This window comes from Chaetura pelagica, unplaced genomic scaffold (assembly GCF_000747805.2).
Source record: "Chaetura pelagica isolate M959 unplaced genomic scaffold, ChaPel_1.0 scaffold221, whole genome shotgun sequence".
Lineage (NCBI taxonomy): Eukaryota > Metazoa > Chordata > Aves > Apodiformes > Apodidae > Chaetura > Chaetura pelagica.
Window position 1 is genome coordinate 2,496,929 of NW_009952533.1, and position 3,305 is coordinate 2,500,233.

Genomic DNA, 3,305 nt, shown 5'->3' on the forward strand with positions numbered 1-3,305 from the left:
AGGTCTGCAAAAACATACCATTCTATGAACAAATGGAGTCTTGGTGAGTTTTTTTACTGGAATGACATATGCATGTATATAGATACTCTCTAAATACAGATTGGAAAATCTCTAAATACTATATTAGAAAGTAAAAATCCTTGGATCCTCAGAATGCAGTTTTTGCCTTGGTAGCTGCTAACATTTTGAAACATTTAAAAAAAATTCTCTTAATTGTTTCTGTCTGGTTTCTTGCTTTTTAAAAAAATGTTGAACTTCATTACAGTTGGTTGGGCAGGGAAGTGTCTTTATCTGAAACTGTCAGGTTCTCTGTCAGCTTGGCTGTAATGATAAGTTATACAGTATGGAAAGAAGGCTCATATAGTCTGTGGGCATGTAATTCGTCATTATAAAATCTTGCACAAATAAAAAATGGTGCTATATTATACCATCCTGTAATTTGCAGTGTTTCTTGGTATGCTTGGATGCTTTAACACAACATAAAACATAAGCTTAAAAATGTAAAGTAGCTTGTAATGACTGTTACTCTCTTGGTTTCACATAGTGTGTATCAGCCTCTTCTTCAAATAAGAGTATTTTAAATACTATGCTCTTAAAGGAAAAAAGTACTGTGAGTTTGCCAAGGAAGTCTGACTTGCCCTGCTAGAAGGTAACAAGAGGGAGGATACAAAGTGGACAGAAAGGTAACTGTAAAAGCTTTGTATATTCTACATTGTATCGGCAGTCCTAGTCCATCCAATAAATTACACAGTAAGCCTTCTACTACCACAAAGTTAGCAAAATAAGTATGCACAAAAACTTTTCGAGCTGCTGTGTTACTGGTCACCTTCATTGTTTTTTTGCCCCTCTGTAATTAACTCTTAATCAGTTTCCTGCTTTTTTCCTGGTTTATTCAGGTTCCTGCACTGCAGTGTTGCAGTGTTCCTGAAGTCCCAGCTGGTCTGCACATATGCTTCCTTACCTTGTAACACCTGTAGGAGAAAAAGAGGAAACAGGAGGTTAATCCCCTTCTTGACAGTGACTTAGGTAGGGCCCGTCTGCTTTCAAATCATTCTAACCTTCTGTTTTAAGGTCTGAGTTTGGGAAACCAAATAAAATAAGTGAAAATTGTTTTGAATAGTTAGGGTTACTGGTTCTCCTGTTTTCAGGAACATAGATGTAAAGGTACACTGATATGGGCCTTTTTCCCAAATGAAAAATGTTCACTAAGAATGCTTTCCTCCATTTCAAATAAATTTGCCACCACAGTATGCAATTAGCATGTCTTTGATTAGTACATTTGTTGCATCTGAAAAAATGGAGTTCTTAGTTGCAAAGAAAGATGCTTCTACGAGTTTGAAGAATTGCTGTAATTTTAATAATTCTGCTTAATTTTATTTTTCTTGGTATCAGTTTAAAATTAAGAAAGAATACATGTGTCACTTCTTGCACAAAAAGTAATAGTAATTTTTTTCTATTTGTGAAAAAGAAAGCAGTCAATTATTAGCAATGTTTGGAGCTTAAATCTGCAGTTACAGAAACATGAATTGGATTGTGGAATCTGTGGTTTCCTTATGGTAGCATAACAATTGTGGTAGCTGTGATAACTTCAAGCCTTTACCACAAAAGGTCATTAATTTCCAAATATCTTGAAGAAAGCAGCAAGCACCTGGGGGGTTTCTTTGAGGTAGACCTGGGTCTCCACCAGGTCATCTGATCTCATCTCACCTGACCAAAGGGCACTCTGCTTGGCAGGGAGCAAGGTGTCCACCAGCTGCTGCTGCAGGTCAGGACAGCTAAAGTGCTTGGTGTTGTAGAAGGTGGCCTTTGTTCTCAGCTGCTGCTATAGAAGTTCCAGAATAATCATAAAAAATGCCTTGATGCCTGAAGAAGTGTGAGCTGTAGTGAGGATTTGTTGGGTTTTTTTGCACGTTTGTGTGTTTTTTCTGGTGAAGGGGTAAAACTGCATGCAATCTCCTTAAAGCAGAGAATTATGTTATCCCAAAAAATGTCTTTCCTGCTGCATAACACTGGAATTTATTTTTTTTTAAATTACTATCTTTATAAAAGCCTGTTTAAATAATTTGATTGGTTCAGTAAAGAGATGTTGGCTATTTTTGGAAGTACATCTTATAAGACAAGGAGTAAACAGGGCCAAGCCCTACATCTGCTGAGTGACAGAACACAAGAAATGAGAGAGGAAAGGGTGTCTTGGGTGTAAGCGAGAAGAATGATGGGAGCACTAGGAGGTTGCAAAGAGGGACAGGGGTGGTTCATTTCAGGCTGCCGTGGCTTCCCTCGCTGTGACTGTGGTGCTGCTGGGGTGAGGCAGCAGCATAAGTGGGCATGTGACTGCTGACCAGCCCAGCAAGTGAGGCAGGAGCGCGTGTGCCAGTGCAGGGTGATGTCTGGGAGCTCTTTGGCAGAAAGCAGAAAGGCAGAGCAGTTGTGGTGTGACAGTGAGGATACCCCACTGCTGCAGTGCCTAAATGATATGTGGTTCCCTTGCTACCTGGACCCAGGTGTGTTCTCGCGTGCCTATTGAACATGTTCTAAGTCTCGTGTGCTACTGGAAGTGCTGAACCTGTTAAGTCCCCTTCAACCAAACGTGTTCATCCTCCTACTGTGTTTGGAGAGCCTGGTTGGATCACTCGAGAGTTTAAATCATCTTTAATTGGGTGTGTCTGTACAGGAGAGCAGGAGCACAGCTGCTGCTGTATCCTGTGCTGTGTGTTCCTCTCCACCTGTTTCATTTTGGCCTTCCACTCAGGCAGCCAGTTTCACTTTGAACTTGATATTTATTTGATATTTTTCACTTTAACTTGATATTTAAAAAAACAACACACAGAAACTATCGCAGATTCTAATGAGGTTTTCAAAACTGAGACGTGTGCTCACTTTAAGCCAGCTGGGTGATTTAATTTTTTAATTTTTATTTTATTTTTTTTTATTTTTTTTTTCCAGCAGCGAGGGTTGCCGAGTTGCTGTGCGTGTGTGTTTGTGTTTCCGAGGGCGGGGTGTGCGGCTGGGCTCGGTTCTGGGCGCCTTTCGGTGCCTGCCCTCTTGGCATCGTGCACCTCAGTACACTTTCCCCCGCCCCCGCTTTTTGATTAAGGCAAGGTCAGCGCGGTGCGGTTCCAACCAGGGGTGCCGGAACAGCTGAATGTGAAGCTTTTCACCAGGTTTTTCACCCCCAGCACCCGGGGTGAGCGCTGCGGGAGCAGGTGCTTTCTTGGGGGGCCGGTGCAGGCGCAAGCGGAGCTTCCGCGGGCGCGGAACGAGGCGGGAGGCGGCTCCGCGCCGGGAGTGCCCGCAGGCCCCGCCCG

At 42.4% G+C, this 3,305-nt stretch overlaps 1 protein-coding gene across 1 annotated transcript in view; it reads left to right on the forward strand.

Moving 5' to 3' along the window:
- Positions 1 to 2,383: 2,383 nt before the first annotated feature.
- Positions 2,384 to 3,305, forward strand: part of LARP1B (La ribonucleoprotein domain family, member 1B) — a 33,077-nt gene continuing 32,155 nt past the window's right edge. The window contains exons 1-2 of the mRNA XM_010008980.1: positions 2,384 to 2,501; positions 3,095 to 3,295. Of these exons, the coding sequence (XP_010007282.1) occupies positions 2,384 to 2,501; positions 3,095 to 3,295 (319 nt within the window). The remainder of the gene's footprint in view (positions 2,502 to 3,094; positions 3,296 to 3,305) is intronic.